Source organism: Schistocerca nitens, chromosome 5 (genome assembly GCF_023898315.1).
Source record: "Schistocerca nitens isolate TAMUIC-IGC-003100 chromosome 5, iqSchNite1.1, whole genome shotgun sequence".
NCBI classification, from domain to species: domain Eukaryota; kingdom Metazoa; phylum Arthropoda; class Insecta; order Orthoptera; family Acrididae; genus Schistocerca; species Schistocerca nitens.
Window position 1 is genome coordinate 643,818,389 of NC_064618.1, and position 26,285 is coordinate 643,844,673.

General features: G+C 43.1%; 1 protein-coding gene across 1 annotated transcript in view; it reads right to left on the reverse strand.

Annotated features, from left to right (window-relative positions):
- Window positions 1-26,285, reverse strand: part of LOC126259215 (probable cytochrome P450 12a5, mitochondrial) — a 219,296-nt gene that overhangs the window by 136,665 nt on the left and 56,346 nt on the right. Inside the window, exon 5 of the mRNA XM_049955814.1 lies at window positions 18,255-18,367. Coding sequence (XP_049811771.1) covers window positions 18,255-18,367 — 113 coding nt within the window. The remainder of the gene's footprint in view (window positions 1-18,254; window positions 18,368-26,285) is intronic.

Consider the following 26,285-nt stretch of genomic DNA (forward strand, 5'->3'; position numbering starts at 1 on the left):
TTTCTTACAGAGATATTGCACATTTATTTTTAAGTAAATTTTTTCCATCGCTTTTTACTAGACTGTCACCCCTAAGTCTTTTGTAAATCAAGTAATTAAAAAATCGTTGTTTCAGTATGTAATAGGGACCTATGTCACTACGTCATAAAAATTTCAGACTTCTAGGTTGACCAGTACCTGAGATAATGTTCCTAGATGAAGTAAAAAGTAAACTTACGGGAAACGGAGAAAGAAGATTAAAACATTCCTGATCCGTAGCTAATACCCCCTTCACAGTCTTCATAATCATCTTCAAGTCTTCTTTTGGCACCCCTCTGCACCTGTCTTGCTTTTTTCACTAATGTCTTGATTATATTATCAGCATGCCTTAGTCTGTGCTGATCTAAAAAGAACATAGCACGTACCGTACGGGAACCAACACACATACCCAACTTTTGAAGGACCTGGCATTTAGTTATATTTCCAAGATTGAAGGTTGCCACAGCATCATACACACCAAAATGTAGTGTATTAATTCCGACAAACACTGTTTTTGGGAGACGATGCCATATCACACTATTCAAGCACTCGTTGGGGTTCTGCGTTTTTCCGTGAAGACATTTCATCAGAAGACTTCTGTCAGCCAGCTCTCTGAAAATGGGCTTTATTTCTGCCATGATGGCTGATGGTAGACTGTGGTGGTGAATGTATTTCTCTCCTGTTGTTAGTCCCCTATTGTATTTACACCAGCTGTTTTCACCTTTGGGGCACAAACCATGTTGTGGATGCTCATCCGTGGATGCGGTGTGGAAATATAAAGCCCATATAGCTCTCCTCATTTCTTCAAGATTGCCTGTATTTTGCCTGATTGCAAGGCCATAGCAGTTCTGAATGTGGTCTATTATGGAATCAGTCAATCTTCCTCTGCCATCCAAGGTTTTCCCATCATCTAGTTTTTTCCCTTTCATAACTGATTTTAACCTTCTCAGCCTGGCACCCATTCTCTTCTGCACATGTCCTATACATTCAAGTTTGCTTATATTTACACTGTTCCCATATGGTTTGCTTTCCAAAACTTCTTTGAATGCTTTAGAGTCACCATCTCCCAGATATTTGACATAGCGAACATTATACCACTGTGAAGAGCGCAATACCCGATCTCACAAATATATAAAAATAAAATAGTTATAATTGTAGTAGAGCTATGTATGATACGTCATTTTAAAGAGGAAACATGGCAGAATATAATACGCCAATAAAAAAAAATTCGATTTTTTAACCCAAAATCCGATTCCGTATCCCCTTAATGGTCAAAAGTTAAATTCATGGTGGACATTAGTATTGCAAATGCTCTATACTCTTGATGTTGTGTCTAGGTAAGACAGCCTAGACAAAATGAGAGGAAGCCGAAAGGCACGCACTTAAACTCACGCAGGCTGGCGTGAGGTCTGAAACAGGATACGTAATGAATGCTATACAGAAAAGTACGTAGCTTCTGGAATACTTAACTTTAATCCACATTTGTAGAACATCGCTCTTGATGATACATTAATAAAATCTCAATATCAATTGAATACAGCGCCTTGCTAGGTCGTAGCAATTGTAGCTGAAGGCTATGCTAACTATCGTCTCGGCAAATGAGAGCGTGTTTGTCAGTAATCCATCTCAGGCAAAGTCGACTGTACAACTGGGGCGAGTGCCAGGACGTCTCTCTAGACCTGCCGTGTGGTGGCGCTCGGTCTGCTATCACTGACAGTGGCGACACGCGGGTCCGACGTATACTAATGGACCGCGGCCAATTTAAAGGCTACCACCTAGCAAGTGTGGTGTCTGGCGGTGACACCACACTTGAGAACTGAAAGAAAAGGAAAAGTGTACTCAAACATTTCGAAATTTCATACTGCCGAGAAAATATGTGAATACAAACACATAAAACAATATTTAAAAGGCAGTACGTATCTCTTATCTCTTTTGCTTAATGTCCTGCTATTCAAAACTTTTCTCCTTCAATAAAGGTAGCTTCTTCAATGTGGAAACCTGTTTCCAATAAAAGATTTTCTCATCTATTTAACTTCTTATTTATGCACTGAGTAGCCCCTTCTTTGTCCAGCTAGATAAATTTTTAATTTCATTCATTTGGATTACCGTGTGAGACGGCACTCGAGGGAGAAATATCAAGCCCTCATGTAACCCCCGCAATGTGACACGAAAACAACAAATAGTAAAATAAAGATTATGAAGACATAACAGTAACAGGAGTGAGGGAAGCGATGGTTAACTCCGAGTATTTGTAGGTGATGCCGCGATATTTTTTTTTATTTTTTATTTCATAACGACCGATTTCGACTGTATCTTGCTGTCATCATCGGATCTTCGAAAATTCCTAAAATGCATCACCGATCAGCCAGAACTTTATGGCCACGTACCTAATAACGGGTATGTTCACCTTTGGCAGGGACTGATGACCCCATAGTTTGGTCCCTTTACAACCAGAACCACCCAACCAACAAATCCACTTTTGGCATAGACAATAGCGGCGATACGTCGTGGCATTGAAGCAATGAGACCTTGGTAGGTCGCTCAAGAGAGCTGGTACCTCATTTGTGTGCACAAATCACGTAATCCAGTGAATTCCGGGGAGGGGTCGATGTGCTTTGACGCTACGTTCAGTCACATCCGAGATGTGTTCAGTCGGGTTCAGATCTTGCGAGTCGGGGAGCCAGCACTCGCCTATGTGTTCTTCGAACCGCTCTATCGTGGCCTTGTGATGTGGCATAATTTCTTGAAAAATGCCGCTGGCGTCGGGAAACATGAATGTCACGAAGGGGTGTACGGGTCTGCAACCAGTTTACAATGCCCATTTACCGCCATGGTGTCTTGCACAAGCTACTCTGGACCCATAGATCCCCACGTTAATGTTGCCAGAGCATATTGGAGCCTATGCCAACTTGCCACCATCCGGCAGCATAGGTGTCAAGAGTTGTTACCCTGGGAGGCAACGGATTCGCGTCCTCCCATGGGCATGATGATGAAAGTACGGTATTGAGATTCGTCGGACCATGCCACTCCGTCAACATCCAGTGCTGATGCTCAGGTGACCATTTCAGTCGTAGCTGTCGATGTCGTGGTGTTAACATTGGCACATCCATGGGTCGTCGCGTGCGGAGACCACACGTCGGGAGTGTTCGGGGCACTGTGTGTTGAGACACGATGTTAGTTCGGCCACAGTTCGTCTCCTGTCCTGCTCCACCAGTTTTCCCAGCCTAGGCAGTCCGACATCTGTTATTGGTTTCACCCTGGTTTCGCCTCACTACAGCATTCCTCGAACGTGCGACAAGTTGTGAAGTTTTCGAAATGCTCGTGCCGAGCCTTCGGACCATCACAGTATGTCCTCGTTCAGACTCAGATAGATCGCTTCTTCCCCATTTTACGCACGGACAGCACGCTCACTGATGCTGCAGTCACCGTGCGTGTGTCTAACTAGCAGTCATTCATCACCATCTGACGTTGCTATTGCCTATGATGGGTTTGTATTGATATTAAGTCGGTGGTCATAATGTTCTGCCTGATCAGTGCACATGCCACCAGTACAGTGAGAACATTTTGGCTTGCCAAATCCACAAAAAAGAACATACACTGAAGAGACAAAGAAACTGGTACACCTGCCTAATATAGTGTAGGGCACATCGCGAGCACGCAGTAGTGCCGCAACACGAAGTGGCATGAACTCAACTAATACCGGAAGCGGTGTTGGAGAGAACTGACACCATTACTCCTGTAGGGCCGGCTGGGGTGGCCGAGTGGTTCTAGGCGCTACAGTCTGGAAGCGCGCGACCGCTACGGTCGCAGGTTCGAATCCTGCCTCGGGCATGGATGTGTGTGATGTCAACCTAAGGAGGTTTAAGTAGTTCTAAGTTCTGGGGGACTGATGACCTCAGAAGTTAAGTCCCATAGCGATTAGAGCCATTTGAACTCATGTAGTGCCGTCAATAAATCCGTAAGAGTATGAGGATGTGAAGATCTCTTCTGAACAGCACGTTGCAGGGCATCCCAGATATGCTCAATAGTGTTCATGGCTGGGGAATCTGGTGGCCAGCGGAAGGGTTAGAAGAGTGTTCTGGAGCCACCTGTAGCAATTCTGGACGGTTCGGGTGTGCCTTGTCCTGATGGAATTGCCCAAGTCCATCGGAATGCACAATGGATATGAGTGGATGCAGGTGATCAGACAGGATGTTTACGTATGTGTCACCTGTCAGAGTCGTATCTAGACGTCTCAGGGGTTCCATATGACTCCAATTGCGCACGCCGCACTCCATCACAGAATCTCCAACAGCGTGAACAGTCCCCTGCTGATATGCAGAGTCCATGGATTCATGATGTTGTCTCCATACCCGTACACGTCCATCCGCTCGATAAAATTTGAAACGAGCCTCGTCCGACCGGACAACATATTTCCAGTTATCAACAGTCTGATGTCGGTGATGGCGGACCCAGGCGAGTCGTAAAGTTTTGTGTCGTCCAGTCAGCAAGGGAACAGGAGTGGACCTTCGGCTCCGAAAGCTCATATCGATTATGTTTCTTTGAATGGTTCGCATGCTGACAGTTCTTGATGACCAAACATTGAAATCTGCAACAATTTGCGGAAGTGTTGCACTTCTGTCACGCTGAACGATTCTCTTCAGTTGTCGTTGGTCCCGTCCTTGCAGAAGTTTTTTCTGGCCGCAGCGATGTCGGATATTTGGTATTTTACCGGATTCATGCTATTCACGGTACACTCGTGAATGGTCGAACGGGAAAATCCCCACGTTATCGCTACATCGGATATGCTGTGTCCCATCGCCCGTGCGCCGACTATAACACGATGTTCAGACTCACTTAAATCTTGATACCCTGCCACTGTAGCAGCAGTAACCGATCTGACAAATGGGCCAGACACTTTTTGTCTCATATATACATTGCCGACCGCAGTGCCGTATTCTGCATGTTTTCATATGTCTGTATTAGAATACGCATGCCTGTATGAGGTTCTTTGGCGCTTCGTTGGATATTCCTTGCACCAACTGTGTGTAGAAGAGGTGAAATTCAGTTTTTCTTGTGACGTGCTTGGGCCCTGACTGCACTCTCTTTGTGTTTACCTTCACACCTGGACACTCGGTTGGTGCAAGGGATTTTTATATGTTCTTTTTCATGTGTCTGACAAGCCGACGTGGTGTCTTTTAGTGTGAGAGGAAAGTGGAATGTGTGCACTTTAATAAGAACTATCTAAAGAGCCGACGACGACAGCAAGATTCTGTCGGAACTGGTAAGTGTGAAATAGAACAAAAATACCAAATAATCTTGGCTGCAGAAAACTGTGCTATTCATAAGTAAGTGTAAGGTACTGATCGTGAAAACACTAAAAGTTCACAATTCGCTTGAGCACGCCATCGGCCACTGGAAACACAATCAATCATGACCTGCAAGTATCTCGGAGTTTCCACCCGAATACAGTTAAGTTGGAACGACCAAATAAATGTAGCCGCGATGAAGGCAGATGTCAGTCTCTGATTCATTAGAACACTTGAAAGGAACTAAAATTCAAAAATGGCTCTAAGCACTATGGGGCTTAACATCTGAGGTCATCAATCCCCTAGATTTAGAACTACTTAAACCTAACTAACCTAAGGACATCACCCACATCCCTGCCCGAGGCAGAATTCGTACCTGCGACCGTAGCAGCCGCGTGATTCCGGACTGAAGCGCTTAGAACCGCTCGTCCACAGCGGCGGGCTGAACTAAAATTCTCATTAGAGAGGTACTGCTCTGTCAGTTGTCGAGGACTGTCCGTAAGTGTGGTACCCTTAGCAACTACGATTAACAGAAGAACTAGAACAGATTTAAATTAGAGCCGCACGATCCGTCACGTCTTTGGTTAACCGTGAGAGTGTCACGAAAACTCTCAAGCAGCTGTGACACACACACGTACACACACACACACACACACACACACACACAGGCTACGATGGAACTGCTGTGCATCACGGGGAATATTTCTAAGAACACACGTTCAGGTGAAGAAACCAGCTGTTTTCTCATACATGCACCTAGGGTACAGATGACTAAAATACAGATATTCGGGTTCATACACAGGGTGCTAAACGATCCTCTTGAGTTCGTCGTATAATATCTAAATGGAGCGGGAATGGCAGAATACAAAACTGGCAGATTGTGTAGCTTAGTCCACACTTTGTCTGGTGGCTTCTGAAATACAAATATGTATATATTGTAGTATGTAAACACTAATTTCTGTCCAAGAAGTCCTTTATAATATAAAAATTGTTTAGGATGATGATGATTATGATTGTATGGCATTGATGTCCAGGAGTCCCCAGCTGGGGAAGTGCGGCCACCGGGTTGCAAATCTTTATAGGTGACACAGCTCTGGGGGACTTGCGTCTCGATAATGATGAAACAATGATGAGGACAATAGAACACCAAGTCCCCGAGCGGAGAAAATCTGCGTTACAGCCGCGAAACGAACCTGCGCATAGAGCATGGCATTCACACGGGCTGACCACTTAGCTGTGGGGGTGGAAATTATTAAAGAGAAAATATTTTAACCTACATTTAAAAATACGTCTGCTTCATGCCAGATATTTAGATGAGTAGATTTTCATAGCTGTGTACTTCATTCCTTTCACTGACATTGACATATCCAGTAGACAGAAGTGAAAATTATTTGTAATTCTCATAGGCCGCGATGGCCTAGTAGGTGAAGCGTTAAACTCTCTCCTTGGAGGTCTCGGGTTCAATCCCAGGTCGGAGCGGGGATTTTCCTCGTTAAATTGCTTCCAAGACGGGCCCAGATCTACTCAGTCTGCTAAGAAATTGAGTACAGGGGATATTTCATGACGATGAAAGGCGGATGGGACGACGAGCTTGCCACCGTCCTTCTCCTAGTGATACGACGAACGAATGTCTTCACTCTACAAAAGCTCGTTAATATGTTGAGTTCCACAGACTTGACTGACTTTATTGTATCTCGGAAGCACTTCCCTTACATATACTCTTGTATCCTTTGCTACAGTCACTAAAAAAAGGTAGAATTACGCCTGTGAATGGGCCAAGAGTTCAGATGCTAGGAGCAAATGTTAAGCAGATGCGCTAGCCTCCGAATTTCGGGTTAAGCAGAGAGTACTTTTAACATTTTGATACAACAGACCATCTCACAACGAACCTCTGACACAAGATGTTGACGGGTTAAAATACTCAGAAAGAAATTAGGGCACCAGGTTAGATCAACAAAGAGACTGGAGACTGTTTTTAGCAATAGGTAAGAGTATCGCTCTATGTCAACAAAACTAATGTCGAAATAAATCATTTTCACAAACACCACATATCTGCAGCAATATTCTTTTGAGTTATCGGTATGTGGACGTTTCAGGAAAAACCAGTTATCCAATTCGAAATGTAAAAAAGGTCATAATTAACAGAGTGTACACACAGAGCTCATGGTATAAGTACACCCATGTTCAGAAAAAGCAGAACACCTTGATCGACTGAAGATAGGACGTTCATATAAACAGGACATGTATATTAATATGTGCAGAAATGATTGGGGGACGGGAATGGCATCAGATAGCTTTTTCGGACGAATCCAGGTTGTTTGTTTGAAAATTATGGCCGTGTTTTGTGGAGAGCGGCATCACAGTGATAGCATTCGCACAAGACGTACAAAGTACAGCGCCAACTCAAGGCCTTATGTTGTGGGCTGCTGTAAGGTACGACCACAAGTAACAGTTGCTACGTGTCCAGGGCATTGTGACCAGTGTGACCTAGGTGAATGACATCATCTGACCCGCAGCCATTTCCTTCCCGCACAACGCCCGAGACTCTGTTTATCAGCCAGACAATGCATGACCACATGTTGCTGCACAAACACATGCCTCCTTGGTGTCACAGGACGTAAGCCATTTGCCCTGGCATACCAGATCACCAAACTTGTCGCCAGTCGAAAATCTGTGGAATATTGTGTAACGACGGGTGCAGCGCTGTGATCCAGTGCCAATCACCACAGATGAACATGGGTGAATGCAGCATAGATGGCTATACCACGGGACGTCATTCACGGTTTATACCCGTCGATGCCATCACACATGGAACTAGGTATCAGCGCCCATGGCGGACTCTGTGCCTAATAGGCAACAGGACACATGTTGAAGTTAGTTGACTGCAATGCTAACTATTTCTGCAGAACATACTAATGTACAAGTCCTGTGAATATGAACGTCCTATCTCTAGTTGTTCAATGTGCTCTGTTTCCTCTGAACATGAGTAGCTGGTGGGTATCGTACACAGAAAAACCAGTGAGCTATTGTTGTAGTAGAGAGAGAATTATATTCGTAAAACCCAAAGGAAAAAGGAAAACATTCTCCTGCAGTCGTAAAAACTGCTTTTTTTTTATTAAAAGGTACGGTGAATTTTAAACCCCGATATCCCATGTCCAGGTGCGTAACAAACTGGACGAAAGAGTAGGCACATGTAGGAGACATTACGCAAAGCAGTTAAAACCGTCTGACGTTGACTAGTACTCTATGAGGAAGAGAGTTCGCAAGTGTCTTCGGATGTGCCATATCCAGTCGAAGCCAGTTGTTCATGATTAGATCCCGCAGAGATTCCATACTGTAGACATTAACTGCTACGTTTCATCCGCTGCTCTTAATAGTCACAGACGCTTCCTAGGGATTTAAAACCGGTCATTTAGGCGGCCAGTTGAGTTGTGACTGGGTGCCTGAATGATCGACAAACCAGGAACGCATGCGTCCAGATCTCTAAACGAGGGTGGAGCTATCTCGTAAGTTGGAAGTGTCCATAACAGTCACCGTGAATACATAGAATAATGGGCAACACCTAATGTCTGAGGATGATGAAATAAAATTCCTGGTTCATGTTAATGGTGATCTGGGTAAGTCGAACCAAGTTACTACACGAAAACCATCACCAAGCCCGAACTACATACTCCACACATTGCCGATTAAACGCCTCTTTGAGGCAAGGACGCCTCGCATCAGCTGGAAAAAATGCAAAATTGCGATTCGTCGGGTGACACAATACATGTCCAGTTTGTGCACCTTTATGTTACGCTGTCAGCAGTGGCATTTTTGTATATAATCGACTCCAGACAGTACAGCACGCAGTTCTCTAAGCATTGTTCGCCTCCAAACTGGTTGAAATAGATCTGTATTCGCTAGCAGTAAAAATTCCTGGTCGTGTTGAAAGCGACTTTTATTGCCAAAAGGCGACATTCGTCTACACTACGTGCCAGTTAAAAATTGTTTTCAGTCACGATTAACATCGTGTGGCCATGGAATCACACAAATACCATAGCTAGGTTCTTTGTGCTGAGACAAAAATAAAAGACGACGCATAACGTAGGGATTATCCAAATGGGACGAAAGGCGGTAAACGTGAAAATGTGAAAATCATTCAAATTTATTCAAGGGAAAGAGCTTCTGAACAAGTCAAAAACGCGTTGGTCCACCTATGGCCGTTATGCAAGGGGTTATTCGGCTTGGGAGTGATTGACAGAGTTGTGAGGTGTTCTCCTGCCGGATACCGTGCCAAATTCTGTCCAATTTGTGCGTAATATCGTCAAAATCACTAGCTGGTTGGAGAGTGCTGCCCATAGTTCTACAAACGTTCTCAACTGGGGAGGCATCCATCGACTTTGCTAGCCAAGAGACGGTTTCACAGGTACGAAAACAATCAGTAGAAACTCTAGCCGTGTGCGGGCGGCAATTGTTTTGCCGAAATGTAAGCCCAGTATGGTTTGCCGGGAAGAGCAATGAAACGGGTCGTAGAATATCTTCGGCGTACCGCTGTGCTGTAAGGGTGCCACAGGTGACAACCAAAGGGCTCCTGGTTAGAAAACAAATGGCTCCCCAGCCCATCATTCCTGGCTGTCGGGCTGTACGGCAGGAGACAGTCAATTTGGTATCCCACTGCTGCGCGGGCGTCTCGAGACACGTCATCGGCCTGGAATCTAATTTACTGGAGTAGAATTGTCGGTCAGTGATCCCGCTTCGTACTGAACCCCACTGACCACTGAAGACAAGTCTGGAGACGCCCCGGATTAATCTGAATATCGTCCGCCATATGACCCGATAACCCGGAGTGATGATCTCGGATGGCACTTCTTTCCTCTGTGGCACGATTACACCACAGCAGTAAGCCAACGACATTCAACGCGCCGTTTTGTTGCCCTTAGTGGCAACCATCCTGCCCCCATCCCTCTGCACACGGCAAGAGTTTCTACTTCAGTTTCAACATTTTGTTTTCAAGCCTGGCCTACTGGGGCTACAGAAACAGTACAAAGACATCAGTGAACAGTGAATTCAAAAAAGCTCAAATGTAACAGAAATTAATTATCTTAATACAAAGATATCTGTACTGACAGTGCTGATATTAATCATGAACACTGTGTGGCAAGACATGCCCTGTAGATGTTTGCAGGATGAACGCAATCCACACATGCCTCTTACCAATGACTCTTATCAAACTGGATGTCAACAGAGCCAACAACAGCAGCAAACCTTCTATGGCGCTAGCGACGCGTCTCACGTGCAAGCGCACGTCCGCAGCCAGTGGGCGTGTCGCGTTTTAAAATGGGGTTGCGTCTAATGACCTTCATTAAATCTGATATCAATATAGTGAATGACGACAACAAATTGTACAACTGTTACACAAATATGAATACCAGTGTCGCGTGTACCCGCTATATATTTGAACATAAGACAAGCATTTGATGTACAACTGCGCGTCCACGGCCAACGGTCACATCGAATTAAAATAGCAGTAATAGAAGCGCCTTTATTAAACAGTCACAATTAATATAAAGTACGATGAAAGAAATCACATTTATTGCTTCATTACATACATATAGTTTACATACATAAAACATTTAAAACAGTACGTATCGCTTGTTTAGGCAATAGTTTTGTAAAGATCAGTTACACAGACCAACTAAAACAGAATCATTACTACATAATGTCATGCGTGACCACATTGAAATTGCCTTGTCCTGTACTCAAAGTGCGTATCTGTTCATGCGAGTCCTGTTGTAACTTACAGAGAACGAATATTGAAATACGGATTCTGAAGCATTTTACGTAATTCCAAACAATTTAGCATTACTGCTCATGCATGCTACATGAGCAACGTTTGTCATATTGTGCCCCTATGATCAAACCACCTGTCACATACGCACATGATGCAGTGAAATAATATTGTACAGTGGGGACTGCTACTAAATGAATGTAATATTACAAAAATTTAATTTTTTGTATTTCAATTGATGTTCGCCAGTGCCTTCTGTCTTGTGGCTAGTTTCAGTTCGTAAGTCACGTTGCGTTATACCGGACAGAACCACTTCGAAACTCACGTGTTCAACCATGAGCAACTAAACTCACGTGTTGCTGACGAGGTAACGCTACCGAACCGCGCGTCTACAATTTGGATGTCCAATAGGGAGGTTTGGAGGAGGTCACGTGGGGGTGGATCCGCGGCCAGCTACCGGGAGCGGACACGCCGTCCGCCCTCTTGTGCTGGCAGCTTCCGCCACGGATAGACGCTCTCCTCTCCCGCTCTCTTGGGCAGCAGCCCGTTCAGTTTCGGCGGCTTCTCTAGACCTGCCTTCAACCACTTTTTACTGAATTAAATCATCATGCCTCTTATGAAATGTTTAACTTCATCACCTCAACGGGTGCCTACTGTTTTCGCTTCCTCGCAAATCCTGACATTTTAACAAGTTACTAATTAGGCATTCTAATCCAGCTACAGATGCACTTAAATGCTCTCATACGAAACATTGTTTCAGACTCAAATGTCCTGATATAACATTTTTGGTAGCTTGGCATGTACGTCTAATTGCTGATTATACTCAAATGATACCCACTATAAAGCCGTCTCATGCGAAACATTGTGCTACGGGTTTTAAATTTGTGGTTAATTCTTATGGGACCAAACTGCTGAGGTCATCGGTCCCTAAGCTTACTCACTACTTAATCTTACACTAAGGACAACACACACACCCATGCCCAAGGGAGGACTCGAACCTCCAACGGGAGAAGCCTCGAGGACTATGACAAGACGCCTCAGATCCCGCGCGGCTGCTACGTCTTAGTACTTACCATTTTATTCACTGTGACATTATCAAACTCTATTTTCGGCACCTAACCCAGCAATTAAATTGGAATAGCCCATTAAATGTAACCTGCATGCGAAAATCTACGGACGTCAAAAAAGCTTTGCATCACCTCAGTTCCGAGAGTTCCGGAACCTGTACAGAAAATTGGAATATAGATAAACATAAACATCATTTCTGCCCTTTTTATTGCTCATGGAAACCACAAATTTCATGTTGTACCACCATACAGTGAGACCTTCAGAGGTGGTGGTCCAGATTGGTGTACACACTGGTACCTCTAATACCCAGTAGCACGTCCTCTTGCATTGATGCATGCCTATATTCGTCGTGGCATACTATCCACAAGTTCATCAAGACACTGTTGTCCAGATTGTCCTACTCCCCAACGGCTAATCGGCGTAGATCCCTCAGAGTGGTTGGTGGGTCATGTCGTCCATAAACAGCCCTTTTCAATCTATCCTGGGCATGTTCGATAGGGTTCATGTCTGGAGAACATGCTGGCCACTATAGTCGAGCGATTTCCTTATCCTGAAGGAAGTCATTCACAAGATGTGCGAGATGGGGCACGAATTGTCGTCCATGAAGACGAATGCGTCGCCAGTATGCTGCCGATATGGTTGCACTATCGGTCGGAGGATGGCATTCACGTATCGTGCAGCCGTTATGGCGCTTTCCATGACCACATCTACATCTACGTGATTACTCTGCTACTCACAATAAAGTGCCTGGCAGAGGCTTCAATGAACCAGCTTCATGCCGTCTCTCTACCATTCCACTCTCGAACGGCACGAAGGAAAAACGAGCACTTAATTTTTTCCGTGCGAGCCCTGATTTCTCTTATTTTATCGTGATGATCATTTCGCCCTATTTAGGTGCGTGCCAACAGAATGTTTTCGCAGTCGGAGGAGAAAACTGGTGATTGAAATTTCATAAGAAGATCCCGTCGCAACGAAAAACGCCTTTGTTTTAATGATTGCCAATCCAATTCACGTACCATGTCTGTGACACTATCTCCCCTATTTCGCGATATTACAAAACGAGCTGCCCTTCTTTGTACTTTTTCGATGTCATCCATCAGTCCCACCTGATGAGGATCCCACACCGCATAGCAGTACTCCAGAATAGGACGGACAAGCGTAGTGTAAGCAGTCTCTTTAGTAGACCTGTTGCACCTTTAAGTGTTCTGCCAGTGAATCGCAGTTTGTGGTTTGCTCTACCCACAATATTATCTATGTGATCGTTCCAATGTACGTTATGTGTAATTGTAATCCCTAAGTATTTAGTTGAATTTACAGCCTTCAGATTTGTGTGACTTATCGCGTAATCGAAATTTATCTGATTTCTTTTAGTACCTATGTGAATAACTTCACACTTTTCCTTATTCAGGGTCAATTTCCACTTTTCGCACCATACAGATATCTCATCTAAATCATTTTGCAAGTCGTTTTGATCATCTGATGACTTTACAAGACCGTAAATGACAGCACCACCTGCAAACAATCAAAGACGGCTACACAGATTGTCTCCTATGTCGTTAATATAGATCAGGAACAATAGAGGGCCTATAACACTTCCTTGGGGAACGCCGAATATTACTTCTGTTTTACTCGATGACGTTCCGTCTATTACTACGAACTGTGACCTTTCTGACAGGAAATCACGAATCCAGTCGCACAACTGAGGCGATACTCCGCAGGCACGCAGTTTGATTAGAAGACGCTTGTGAGGAACGGTGTCGAAAGCCTTCTGGAAATCTAAAAATATGGAATCAGTTTGACATCCCCTGTCGATAGCACTTATTACTTCATGAGTATAAAGAACTAGTTGTGTTTCACAAGAACGATATTTTCTGATTCCGTGCTGACTAAATGTCAATAAATCGTTTTCTTCGAGGTACTTCATAATGTTCGAATACAGTATATGTTCCAAAACCCTACTGCAAATCGACGTTAGTGATATAGGTCTGTAATTCAGCGGATTACCCCTACTTCCCTTTTCGGATATTGGTGTGACTTGAGCAATTTTCCAGTCTTTAGGTACGTATCTTCCTGTGAGCGATTGGTTGCATATAATTGCTAAATATGGAGCTATTTTATCAGCATACTCTGAGAGGAACCTGACTGGTATACAATCTGGACCGGAGGCCTTGTCCGTATTAAGTGGTTTAAGTTGCTTTGTTACACCGAGGATGTTTCTCATCTTGGCAGTTGCTCCTGATTGGAATTCGGGAATATTTACTTCGTCTTCTATGGTGAAGGAGTTACGGAAAACCGTGTTTAATAACTCTGCTTTAGTGCCACTGTCATCAGTGACTTCACCGTTGTTGTCGAGCAGTGAAGGTATTGATGTGTCTTGCCACTGGTGTGCTTTATGTATTGCCAGAATCTCTTTGGATTTTCTGCCAGATTTCGAGACAGAATTTCGTTGTGGAAATTATTAAAAGCATCTCGCATTGAAGTACGCGCCATATTTCGAACTTCCGGAAAACTTTGCCAATCTTGGAGATTTTGCGTTCTTTTAAATTTGGCATGCCTTTTTCGTTGCTGCTGCAATAACTATCTGATCCGTTTTGTGTGCCATGGGGGATCAGTACCATCACTTATTAGATTATGTGGTATATATCTCTCAATTACTGTTGATACTATCTCTTTGAAAACATTCCACAACTTTTCTACACTTACATAATCAGATCGGAAGGAATGAAGACTGTCTCTTAAAAAGGCGTTAAGAGCATTTTTATCACCTTTTTTTAAATAGATACACTTTGCGTTTCTTTTTGATGGTTGTAGGTGTTACGGTACTCAGCCGAGCAGCAACTGCCTTGTGGTCGCTAATCCCTGTATTCGTCACAACACTCACTCTTTGTCCAGGATTATTTGTTGCTAAAAGGTCAAGTATGCTTTCGCAACCATTTACGCTTAGAGTGGGCTCATGAACTAATTGTTGAAAATAATTTTCTGAGAAAGCATTCAGTACAATTTCGGATGATGTTTTATGCCTGCCGCCGGCTTTAAAAGTACTCGTATAATTTTTCCAGCATATCGAGTGTAGATTGAAGTCATCACCGACTACAACTGTATGAGCGGGGTACTTATTTGAAATGAGACTCAAGTTTTCTTTGAACTGTTCAGCAACTATGTCTTCTGAGTCGGGGGGGGGGGGGGGGGTCGGTAAAACATCCAGTTAATAGTTTTTGTCCGATTTTCAGGTATAACCTCTACCCATACTATTTCACATGAACTATGTTCTTCAATTTCGCTACAAGGCAAACTATCTCTGACAGTAATAAATACTCCACCACCAACTGTATTTAATCTATCCTTTCTGAACACTGTTAGATCGTTTCAAAAAATTTCGGCTGAACTTATTTCCGGCTTTAACCAGCTCTCTGTACCTACAGCTATTTCAGCTTCAGTGCTTTCTATTGGGGCTTGGAGCTCTGGTTCTTTCCCAACACAGCTACGACAATTTACAACTACAATACCAATCGTTTCTACAACTTCCTTACTGTGTTTTACCTGCCCACTTTCTGACGGACGCTCCTTCTGTCGTTCCCTGAGACCCTCTAACCTAAAAAACCGCCCAGTCCCTTCCACACAGCCCCCGCTACCCGTGTAGCCGCCTCCTGTGTGTAGTGGACTCCTGACCTACTAAGCGGAACACCAGCGGCGTATGTCGGCCCCACATAATGCCACCCCAATAACACCAGGATCCCTCACCTTGCTGCACTCGCTGGATGGTGTGTCTGCCGGCCGAAGTGGCCGTGCGGTTAAAGGCGCTGCAGTCTGGAACCGCAAGACCGCTACGGTCGCAGGTTCGAATCCTGCCTCGGGCATGGATGTTTGTGATGTCCTTAGGTTAGTTAGGTTTAACTAGTTCTAAGTTCTAGGGGACTAATGACCTCAGCAGTTGAGTCCCATAGTGCTCAGAGCCATTTGAACCATTTTGATGGTGTGTCTGAGGCGGTCAGCCTGACCGGGTTGCTCCAAACACGCCTCCGACGATTGTCTGGTTGAAGGCATGCGCGACACTCATCGGTGAAGAAAACATTGTGCCAGTCCTGAGCGGTCCATTCGGCATGTTGTTGGGCCCATCTGTAGCGCGCTGCATTGTGTCGTGGTTGCAAAGATGGACCTCGCCATGGACGTCGGGAGTGAAGCTGCACATCATTCAGCCTATTGAGCACAGTTTGAGTCGTAACACGGTGTTCTGTGGATGTACGGAAAACATTATTCAACATGTGACGTTGCTGTCAGGGTTCTTCCGAGCCATAATCCGTAGGTAGCGGTCATCCACAGCAGGAGCAGCTCTTGGGCGGCCCGAGCGAGGCATATCATCGACAATTCCTGTGTCTCTGTATCTCCGCCATGTCCGAGCGAGATCGCTTTGGTTCACTCTGAGACATCTGAACACTTCCCTTGTTGTGAGCCCTTCCTTGCCCAAACCGCGGTGTTGACTGTCTAGGCATGGTTGAATTACAGATAACACGAGCCGTGTACCTCCTTCGTGGTGGAATGACTGGAAATGATCGGCTGTCGGACCCTCTCCGTCTAATAGGTGCTGCTCAGGCATGGTTGTTTGCATCTTTGGGCTGGTTTAGTGACAGCTCTGAACAGTCAAAGGAACTGTGTTTGTGATACAGCAAGCACAGTCAGTGTCTATCGTTAGGAGTTCTGGGAACCGGGGTGATGTAAAACTTTTTTTGATGTGTGTATATACCCTTAAGTAGAAACTGATAAAATAAAATTAAAATTAATAAATCTAAAATGTCAGGAAAATAAATTTAAAAAATCAGGTCACTACGTCCGACGTTCGTGTATGAACATTTTCGTGTCATCTGCAGACAGTAGTTAAAATCCATTTAATCCTACAGATCGTGCCATATACACCTTAGCGCCTGTTAATATCCTTGCATTTCCAACCAGCAATTATCGGGGAACGTCACTGGCGTTCCAGAGTGCGTGGTAAAGACAGTGGTGACATTGAGTGGGCGTTCAATGAGATGTCCATGTGTTATAAATACATGGGTGGGTACGGAGTGCTTACATTTCAGTGATCTTTACAATGTGCGTGTTATTAAGCAGTTTAAGAAATAACAAAAAAAAAAAAAAAATAAGACACTACTAGCCGCAAATCAATTTGGGGTGCGTGATTATACGATGAGAAGCGCTGTTTGGTCAACCAACATATCCACTCATTAAATCACTATCCTTATTGTAGCGAACAGTTTTTTGTCCAACCCCCAAGGTACTTTTGGGGAACGTAACTATAAAAAATGTACAACGTTATCGGTTTAACACTGTTAGAATTCAGCCATTGTATAGCTGTACCTACCTTGTTGATATAAAATGACTATTTACAGAATCAGTCTGCTTAGGCTGGTGGTAAGGTGCTTGTCTCCCGTGCAAGCGAGACCTGCTTCGATTCCCGGCCGGGTTGTAGATTTCCTCCGCTGGTGGACTGGGTGTTGTGTTGCCCTCATCATTTCACCCTCATCACCGGTGTACAAGTCGCCCTAAGTGGCGTCGAATGAAATAAGACTTCCACTTGGCTACCGAGCTTCCCGGCCAACGATGCCAGAGGCTCATTTCCATTTTACTATTTACGGAAACTAAACCTTAAGTTGCACTTATAAAAACATGCAAACGCACTAAGAGCGAACATTTGTGCTTCGGAGTTTCATTGCCCCGTGTATCATCAACATTGTTGGAATAAGTACTCCGCTTGTGCAGAAATCGTCGTGTTAAACTTCATTCGCTACGGGGTCTATCCTAGTGGTAACCAGTAATGTGACGTACTACGCCTCTGACCCGTATGTGAAGCAGTGGCATAATTACGTCAGCCCTCGTGCCTACATCATCACCACTGTCACTACACCATGCTCGCGTGTGCCTTATCTCTGACCATATATGTATGTCACTCCGCGAAAAAATGCAAGGCCAGTACTTTAATCCGTAGGAACCAAGCTGCATAGTGGTGTTAATTATTAATTATTTTTAGTAAAAACTATGATTTGTGATAACGGAATTTTGTTTCCTTATATGTAAAAGCATGTTAGCCTGGTACTTTGTGAACATGAGGTGGTACTTACGTGCCGAGGAGGCCGTAGCGGCCGCGGAACCAGTCGGGCCTCACGTGTTTCCGGTAGTACATGGTTGAATCGTTGCTGGACCTCATTGGAAACTGACCTTCGTTGCGGAATGCCTAACACAACAGACAACTCTCATTTAGACTCACGACTGTGCGATTGCATTGTACGATTGTGAACATTCTATATGAACACTAATGCGTCATCTGGAATGGTACCAAATTAATATTTTCGTAGTGATGGAGCGTTATAATGCAGAAACCAAGGAAACGATTAATCATTAGAGAGCCATACATGAATACTGGACTGAACTTCACAATACAAGTACGTACAAACTCACACCTGTATACTCCGTGTTATCATAAATAATGACGTAAATGCATACAGCTGAAAGTACGCAATACACGCAGCACAAATGGCTCAGTAAACCAAGATCTGCAAATGAAGTACTTGCAAGATAATTGCGACTCTTAGGTTACCAGCCACTATTGGCGTGATGCTGGTTCTTGGTATGGTCTTTGTTTACATCTTCGAGACGTGTATTTGCAAATGGAATCGATACAATGGTACAGTTCACAGTCAGTCAGTTGTTTGTGGAGCGTCAAGCTGCACGAGCGTTCATGGTAGCATGGAACGTTACAATAACGAGGGGTATGTGGATATACATTTCATGTGTGCTAGGGCTAACGACTACCCACGGAAGGTTGCATGATTGTATCACGAAGCTTAATGTGCCCGAAATCTACTCGAATGTCTGTTTACAAGCGTACGTCACCGCCTCCCAGAAATTGGAAGCTTTGAACATGCTGTCGGAACGGATGGGCCCGTACGAATTACACGTGTACTTGAAATGAGATACTGGAAATAATCGAACACTCTCCAAGAATTGGACGAGGGGACTTGCCACACAAGTTCCTGGAATGAGTCACAATAGTGTTCGGTGAATAATGCATCGCAGTGCACTGTACGCGTAAAACCTTCAGCGAGTTCAGTGTATTAGTCAGCCTGACTTTGGTCCTAGACCAATGTTCTGTCAGTGGATGCAGCAAAAAGCTATAGGCAACCCAATGTTTGACAATAACATTTTATTTGCAGAGGAAGCAGGATTCACTCGTGATGGTGTGATTACATCCAAGGCCTTAACCTAGATAATTAAGTAATCAAAATTTACATTTGTGCAAATATGAAGTTTGTGAAAAATTATGGGAGTAGAAATTTTTATAAAATATACTATTAATGAGGGTTCTAAAAGTGAAATATGTCTATACTGAATTGAACCTAACAGTAATCTGCTAAATTATATGTTATTATTTTTTTCTATTAACTTTTACACCTCTAGATCCACACGTTCCATATCACTTCTAGATTACAGAAACTGTCAGTATAGATTTGCATATTTGGAATTACATTGTATCACTTTAGAATACGTCGGTTTTTATGCATACTCCACACAGAAGCCTTTTCGAAATCAAAATAATTTTGAGATGGCCCATCAGCATTAATCATCAGTTTACTAACTCTTTCCACAGGAAGACTATTTCTGATTTCTGTTTTTATATTGTTCATGCAACTAAAGCGTCACTCACAGTCAAGTGTTTTCTGCGGAATAATAGCGGCGTACTCTATAATCAAATCCATAAGAGGGAATTCTTAAGTCATCTTATTAACACTAATGAACTCTATTAGCTCTTCGAAATTCATTCCATTGCATCTACTGTTCAGTGGCTACTTAAAAAAAAAAATAATGCGCCCCCCCCCTCCCCCCTCGCTGCAGGGCTGTCCCCATTGCCACCCGCACCGCCCCCGCTAGTCAGCCTGTACGCTATTCGTTCGTTTCTTTCGTCAGTCGAATCGACTGAATCGAGTTATAGAGTAACTGTACTTTCATATGTAGCACGCCCTTAATGATCATGTTCTTGTTATGTAAGCGTTGTCTGTTGGTCGTAGATCTATCATAGTTTGCACATGCTGTACAAAATATTTGCTTGTCTACCTGCATCGATTACTACAGTAGTAAAAAGTTTTTTAACACTGCGGCATACAAAGACATGGCTGAGGTCGACAGTGAAGGAGGATCGACTTAATGGCTCAGCTCTGTTAAACACTCACCCTAACATTGATTGTCCTATTGAAGATGTAATTAACCAATTTGCGAAGAAGAACAGGCGCACAGAATTCATCATTTAAGGAAGAGAATCACAAGTGTAACTTTTTTATATCATAAAGTGGCATTGTCTTGTAGATGTATATAATCAGTTTAAGTAAAACTTTCTTAAACTGTGCATGTGACTTCATTATTTTTTATTACAGTAAAAGGAAAGGTAGCTCAATATATCTTTAGCTCCCCCTCCTTGAGGTTTTTCGATATCCGCCATTGGTGTGTATACATATCTATGACTTGCTCATTGCCATAGTGGTCATCATTTTTATAGTATTAAGGATACAGTATATTAAATTCTCCAGTCTTATCTAAATCTGCTAGTCACCCGTTTATATTTATAAGCAAGGTACCTAAGATTTGCAGGTCGCGTATTTAATATCTCTTCTATGCTGCAACGAATGTTGTATTGTGCTTCCACGAAGCTGTAACTTACCTTCTTGAAATTCTGGAGGTACTTTATCAATAAAAGAACTGTCATTTGGACCATGTTTCAATTTAGGGTCCTAGAGCTCTTCTAGGGCTTAGTTCATGGAAATTTGCATGCAGTGAAAATCTAAATTGACTTTTGAAAATTCAGACACAATTTATTAACAAGAAACATCACATCTTTAGTAAAACAAAATACTGTCAGAAATGATAAGCAGTTTAAATTTTTTAGCAAGCCAGCAGTTATCTTTTCCCAGAACAGGTACCAAGGAATTCCAATTTACAGATTGAATTTACCGCATGTCCCAATGAGAGCAAGCGAATGGCAAAAGTCTTAACAAATTTTTTCCTTGGCTCATTAAGTATTTCTTCTGTAACTTTTAATGCTTTTGGAATTCATACTACACGCAAATGATTGAACTTCTCCAGTATAGTGCACTTTGCACCATTCATATAACATTTTCACCAATTGTTTATTTGGTACGTCTATTGTAGTACCAGATTTTGTTCCTTTTTATGTCCGTTTTTAGTTTCACTAGGACTAGTAGGACTTCGTTCCATTTTTTTTTTTTTTTGCTTAAAACAAATTTATCAATCACTTCTTAAAATGCACAGTCACATGCAGTGTGCATTTGACGAGAATAAGTGTATTACCACGGATACCCAATCAATAATGAGGTCAACTAGCTGGGAGGGAAAGTGAATATCGTTTGCCTAAGTGACACGTTGTTAAAGCGTGTTAAAACCCCAAACTTTGTTGTGCTTTCGGTCCCAGTTGTTTGGTTCTGTGTGTGATTGCTGTTGCTTTCTGGGGCGGAAGGCGGCATTTCGTTTGTTTTCATGACAGATGGTTATGGCTTGTTTGTGTTTGTAGCCTAATCGGGATTTTCCTGCACCAGTGCCAGCTTTCGCAATGCTCAAAAGAACGAAGTTCTGCACGCACCCGCTCTCTCCTCTTGAAGGCGGAAAGAAAGGTGGGGGGAGAAAAACTTTGTTTCTGTGGCACGTTGTCACATTTTTACGAAATCTGTTTTAAAATTCGTGTCATTCTTCGATCTCGAGTAGCGAAAAGCGACAAAAGCGACTGTGACTTAAACCCTGGTCATCTAGGCACCGATCCGCGTGCTGTGCCTAAGTCTCTACATCAGCTACATTTCTTACTGAACGTGTGTTTACTTACCAGGTGATGGTCTTACGGCGCCAAAAACTGAACAGAACGACCTTCTGGGATGGCGTTTACATAGAATCGAATCACTGGTGGCTGGTAACCACAGAGCCACAATCATGTCGTCAACGGCTCGTTTGCGGAACTGTGTTTACTGAGCTATTTTTGCTCTTTTACCCTGTTCATCATAAGAGTAAACCTAACGTAAACAAAGAAACGCTATAATTGGTGAGAAGCCGCAAAACACGTACTCTGGCGTTGTTACGCTCTTAGAAGTAGGTTCTACTAGTGTATTAGACGTATTATTACTAAGTTACGTCAAACGAAACTTTAAAATATTCTAATGTATTAACAGCCATCAACCTGTTTCTTAATCAACTTTAGCTATGTAGTTTTTATTTCACAAGTCGTGTACAGTCACAGTCTCTGTACTGTTGTACTCTGATTGTCGCGCTGTTAATACACAGTATGAAAATGGCTGAGGCTGCTTCCTGTTCCATAGAGCAAAATGCATGTGGAACACGGTTCAAGAGTGCCGAGAAACAGGCTGTTCTTAATGTTTTTCATGACTTTACATCAAAAATCGGCTCTGAAGTTTTCCGAGGAACTGTATTTAATACAGCTGAGAACCAGTTACATATTGGATGTATAGCGGAATCGGTAGCGTACTGGCGCAGTTCATTGATCGCTGGTTCAAGTCTCGCCTGGGTCATCCTTTTTTTCGTTCAATTTGGAATACCTACATCTCACAATATAAAATTCATTTTTTTTCTTTGAATAATACACGTACTTTTGTTCCTAATTACATACTGCACGCGAAACTACTGTTTTCATTTCCAGTACAAATTCTTAATTATCAATACTTTATGAAAGATTATTAATAAAGGTTGCTAAAATTAAGAACACCTAACAGTTTATATTTTTAGGAAAAACTGATAAGTCAAATACTCTATATTTGGACTATGTCCATTGTTTTATGGCGCAAACGTAGCCTCACACGTACTACGGTGATAGGTGTCGTAGAAACATGAGAAACAATCGTTTTCGCAGCATCGAGCACGCCATATAAATGCTGAATTTTTACATTTGCCATTGTACTATTACAATATGAACCCAACAGAACGGATTTGGAGCCGACTTAAGAGATTTGTCGAGGGAAATAAGAAGTCTGTTAAGCTACCAGACGTACATGTCACTGCAGAAGGCTGGAGGGATGGAGAACGGCGCGTCATAAAATAAGAGGAGAAAATGCGGGGCCCCCGTGGCTTCGCGGATTCTGTTGTTCATCGACTCGTTGTAAACGTAGTAGATGACAATTCCAGAAGTGAAATGCATTTCTAGGACTGTGATAAGGAAGGCGCTAAGAGACTACCAGACTATCGACTGTAATTAATACCTTCAGTGGTTTCAGTATTCAGCAGTACAGAGACGTGCCTGCAGTATTCTTTTGCATCACACATAGCTCGCTCAGAAAAATCACCCTGTGTTTAAATTAGGAATTTTCATCACCCTTATTTGTAATTAGAGCACTATGTTAGGTGAGAATGAGAGCATTTTATACTTCCCGTCTGGTCACCTGCGGTAATCGAGTTCTGCCGAATATTATTTCATTCTCCTTAAAAATTAAATGACATTCGAAGCTATATTGTTTCACTGGTCGTCTCTTTTTGCGTATGAACTGCAATTGCTCACATCATTGCAGAATAGATGGACCAGCTGGCTGGCCAGTGCTGTGCAATTTCAATGCACTGGTACAGCTGTTGTCCAGAATTATCGCTTAATCTATGTGCGTGTAACACAGAATACATCGTATTCTGATGATCGTATTTGAGTGTAATGGACAGAGCTTGATTACCGCTCCATGTGGAACGAATCCAATGAGATTCAAGCAAACGCGGCAGAATACATGATGTAATGTTTACATCTGATTTATTCTTGTGATGCAAACAGTATACTGTCGTGTACTTACAAATGGTTCAAATGGCTCTGAGCACTATGGGACTTAACATCTGAGGTCATCAGTCCCCTAGAACTTAGAACTATTTAAACCTAACTAACCTAAGGTCATCACACACATCCATGCCCGAGGCAGGATTCGAAGCAGCGACCGTAGTGGTCTAGCGGTTCCAGACTGAAGCGCCAAGAACCACTCGGCTACACCTGCCGGCTCGTGTACTTAGAAGTGTGTGCTTTTACGCTATTAATTATGATACACCCTGTACACACCGGTAAGCCGAAACATGACTGCTGACTTTACAGCGTGTTGGTGTATGTTTGGAACGCAGTACAGTAGCAATTCTGCATGTCGTGTACCCGACTAGTCCTTTGTCGTTTCCGGAGGTACGTGTCACCATGAATATATGCACGTCACGCAGTTCCCGTAAATTATGGTCCAGCGGTTTGTAGACGCAGCACTGGTGCCCAATAGCTTCCTAGATGTGTTCCGTTAGGTTCAGTTCAGACGGTTGTCTGGACTTCCACTGGGGTCGTATTCGTCGGACTAACACGTTGTCCGTAAGGTCATACGACTACCGTCGATCGATGAAGTTCGTCCACTGCAGATGAGTAACATCCGTCATTCGGCAAGCAACCAACAGTCGCGAGGAAATTGAACTGAAGACTTACCTGACCAGACCATTACCAGCGTCAAAACTTGGTCCAATGCAAACTACTTTCAACGTATGTCTTTCTAAGATACGACAAGTGATTGAATTTGAGTTTGGAATAATGGAAACTGAAACAAAATAGTGCTGAATCTGATAAGCCTGATAATGTAGCAGTTATACTCAAATGTATATGCTTGTTTCACAACATCGCAATTGACAAAGAACTGCATTACTTGCCATCTGACACAGTCGACAAGAAGTTATGCATCTCTCGGCGAGAATCGCAGTGTCACTGCTGTGTAATCCATTCTAGTCAAATTTATGATATTTTGCTCAGGGTAACTACATGAATGAAAACGGTTTGAGTACTTCAGAGAATCTTCAAGGTAAATAATAACAGCCAAACAGTTGCAGGATAAAGATTTATTGAAGTTCTTGACTACGGTTTCGGTATATCTAAATATACCTTCATCAGAAGCAAAGATACACTACAATCACATCCTGCAGTGAAGGTGCATAAAACAATCGTCGTCAGTAGTGAAAGTTAAAATATCACCTCCATCTGTACAGCATATTTATGAAGAGATGGTCGATGCGAACACGGCATACTATCAGTACTTAGCCTGACAACGATTGTTTTATGCACCTCCACTACCGGATGTGATTGTAGTGTATTTTTGCTTCTGATGAAGGTATATTTAGATATACCGAAATCGTGGTCAAGGATTTCAATAAATCTTTATCCTGCAACTGTTTGGCTGTTATTATTTATGCTGAAGATTTTCAACAGTTGCTTCTTCACCCATGTCTAAAATTTTGACTTCAGAGAATACTAGTTACGTAGGGTGAACGTTTGATTGAAGATGTTTTTCCCAATTTTGATTTTAAATAACCTTCCAGAATTTTTTAAACAGTTTTACTGAATGGAGAGCTTGCAATCGATCTGTGATGTACGAAGAGAGCAGAGAATTCTACAGAAAAATATAACAAAATATGTCTTTTCCGTACTGTTTCCGTCGCCAAGCCGCACTAAAACGATCTGACAGATGTAGACAAGCTGGGATTACGGGACTGTGGAAAGTCCTATATTATTCTCAGTGTGCTTTTAAATAAAATTTCTAGAATATCTTAAAGAGTCTTATTCACTGTAGGCTGTGCATAACGTACCGTATGTTCAATAAATCGGGACACACAGTATTATATTTTCTGCTATCTTATGATTACCATTGCCCTTAGCTTGCATACTCATGTCTTCTGCAACTTTCAACCACAGCTTCGTCTGTAAATCACGATGGTGATCTCTCTTATCTTGCTACTCCAAGGGTGACCTGCTCTCATTCACAACACTTAGCACCTTCTCTACGCACATAGCTGGTAATGAAGTGCTAAACTTACACAGACACAAGGAACAACAAGCAGTCGCCTGCAACGATTACTTCGGGGCAATGCAATTTTACTGACATCCGTCAGTCAGTCGTCCGTGTACGGCCGTATGTTTGCAGTGGACGCCTGTATATGGCACTATAAGCCTTGGGAGTGCTCGGTCGCTTGCGGTCGTATACGGCCGTCCAACTCGTCGGACGGATACCGTTCCAATGGGCCCTCAGTCTTAGGTCGCCATGACATACATCAAGAGTTCACTATTATTCTCTTCGATCACCGTAAGACGTTTCTTG